The sequence below is a fragment of the Procambarus clarkii genome, chromosome 57 (assembly GCF_040958095.1).
Source record: "Procambarus clarkii isolate CNS0578487 chromosome 57, FALCON_Pclarkii_2.0, whole genome shotgun sequence".
NCBI lineage: Eukaryota > Metazoa > Arthropoda > Malacostraca > Decapoda > Cambaridae > Procambarus > Procambarus clarkii.
Genome location: NC_091206.1, coordinates 6,725,466 through 6,726,599, shown reverse-complemented (window position 1 = coordinate 6,726,599; position 1,134 = coordinate 6,725,466). Strand labels below are relative to the sequence as shown.

At 37.4% G+C, this 1,134-nt stretch overlaps 1 protein-coding gene across 1 annotated transcript; it reads left to right on the top strand.

Annotated features, from left to right (window-relative positions):
* Window positions 1–290: 290 nt before the first annotated feature.
* LOC138353298 (uncharacterized) lies at window positions 291–905 on the top strand. The gene has a single exon (XM_069306168.1). The coding sequence runs from the start codon at window positions 291–293 to the stop codon at window positions 903–905; it is 615 nt and encodes a 204-aa protein (XP_069162269.1).
* Window positions 906–1,134: the final 229 nt, after the last annotated feature.

Here is a 1,134-nt window from a genome sequence, read left to right as displayed (position 1 = left end):
GAGTTTAATGGAGTAAGAAAGGGCCAGACTGACCCAATAAAAACCTTAGAAGAACACATGAGATCTTCCCCCAAAGAAAACAAGGTCGACACACTGAAAGCATTGTCCTTTTCATTACCTTAATGATGCCATGATCAGGCATCAAATCAAGAGGAGCAAAAGGAAGAGAGGAGGAGAAATCAAATCAAAAGGAGAAGAAGCAATCAAAACCTGAGAGAGCATACATACGACCAAACACCAACATCCACTCATTGAGTCATCTTGAACTAGAGCTGATTGCTGAAATAGCGATGTTGTATGCCACTGAAGAGCTGATATTCCTTATCCTCCTACTCGAATCTTTACTTGATTGGAAGTTGGTAACACAAACATTCATTCATGAGGACTTGGAGGCGCTATCTTTAAATCATCAGCTTATCAAAGTATTCTTAGTATTCAACGTCCACATCAAAGTATTCTTAGTATTCAACGTCCACATCAAAGTATTCTTAGTATTCAACGTCCACATCAAAGTATTCTTAGTATTCAACGTCTACATCAAAGTATTCTTAATATTCAACGTCTACATCAAAGTATTCTTAGTATTCAACGTCCACATCAGAGTATTCTTAGTGTTCAACGTCCACATCAAAGTATTCTTAGTATTCAACGTCCACATCAAAGTATTCTTAGTATTCAACGTCCACATCAAAGTATTCTTAGTATTCAACGTCCACATCAAAGTATTCTTAGTATTAAACGTTCACATCAGAGTATTCTTAGTATTCAACGTCCACATCAAAGTATTCAACGTCTACATCAAAGTATTCTTAGTATTCAACGTCCACATCAAAGTATTCTTAGCATTCAACGTTCACATCAAAGTATTCTTAGCATTCAACGTTCACATCAAAGAATTCGCTTAGTATTCCCGTCCATTGTTTGGTCTGAGCTGAAAGTCAACAACGCGTATACAACGAGAATTGAGCAATTGTACTGCTGATTGGCCAGTCTCTGAGGGTCAAAACCCGAAACCACTTCTAACCGGGAGTTAACCATTGAAACACTATTTGAACTCCCATCAAAAAATAATCCTGCACCAAAATGCACTTCTCGGCAAGATTGTTCGATGGATATTGACGAAGTTTTTCAAAA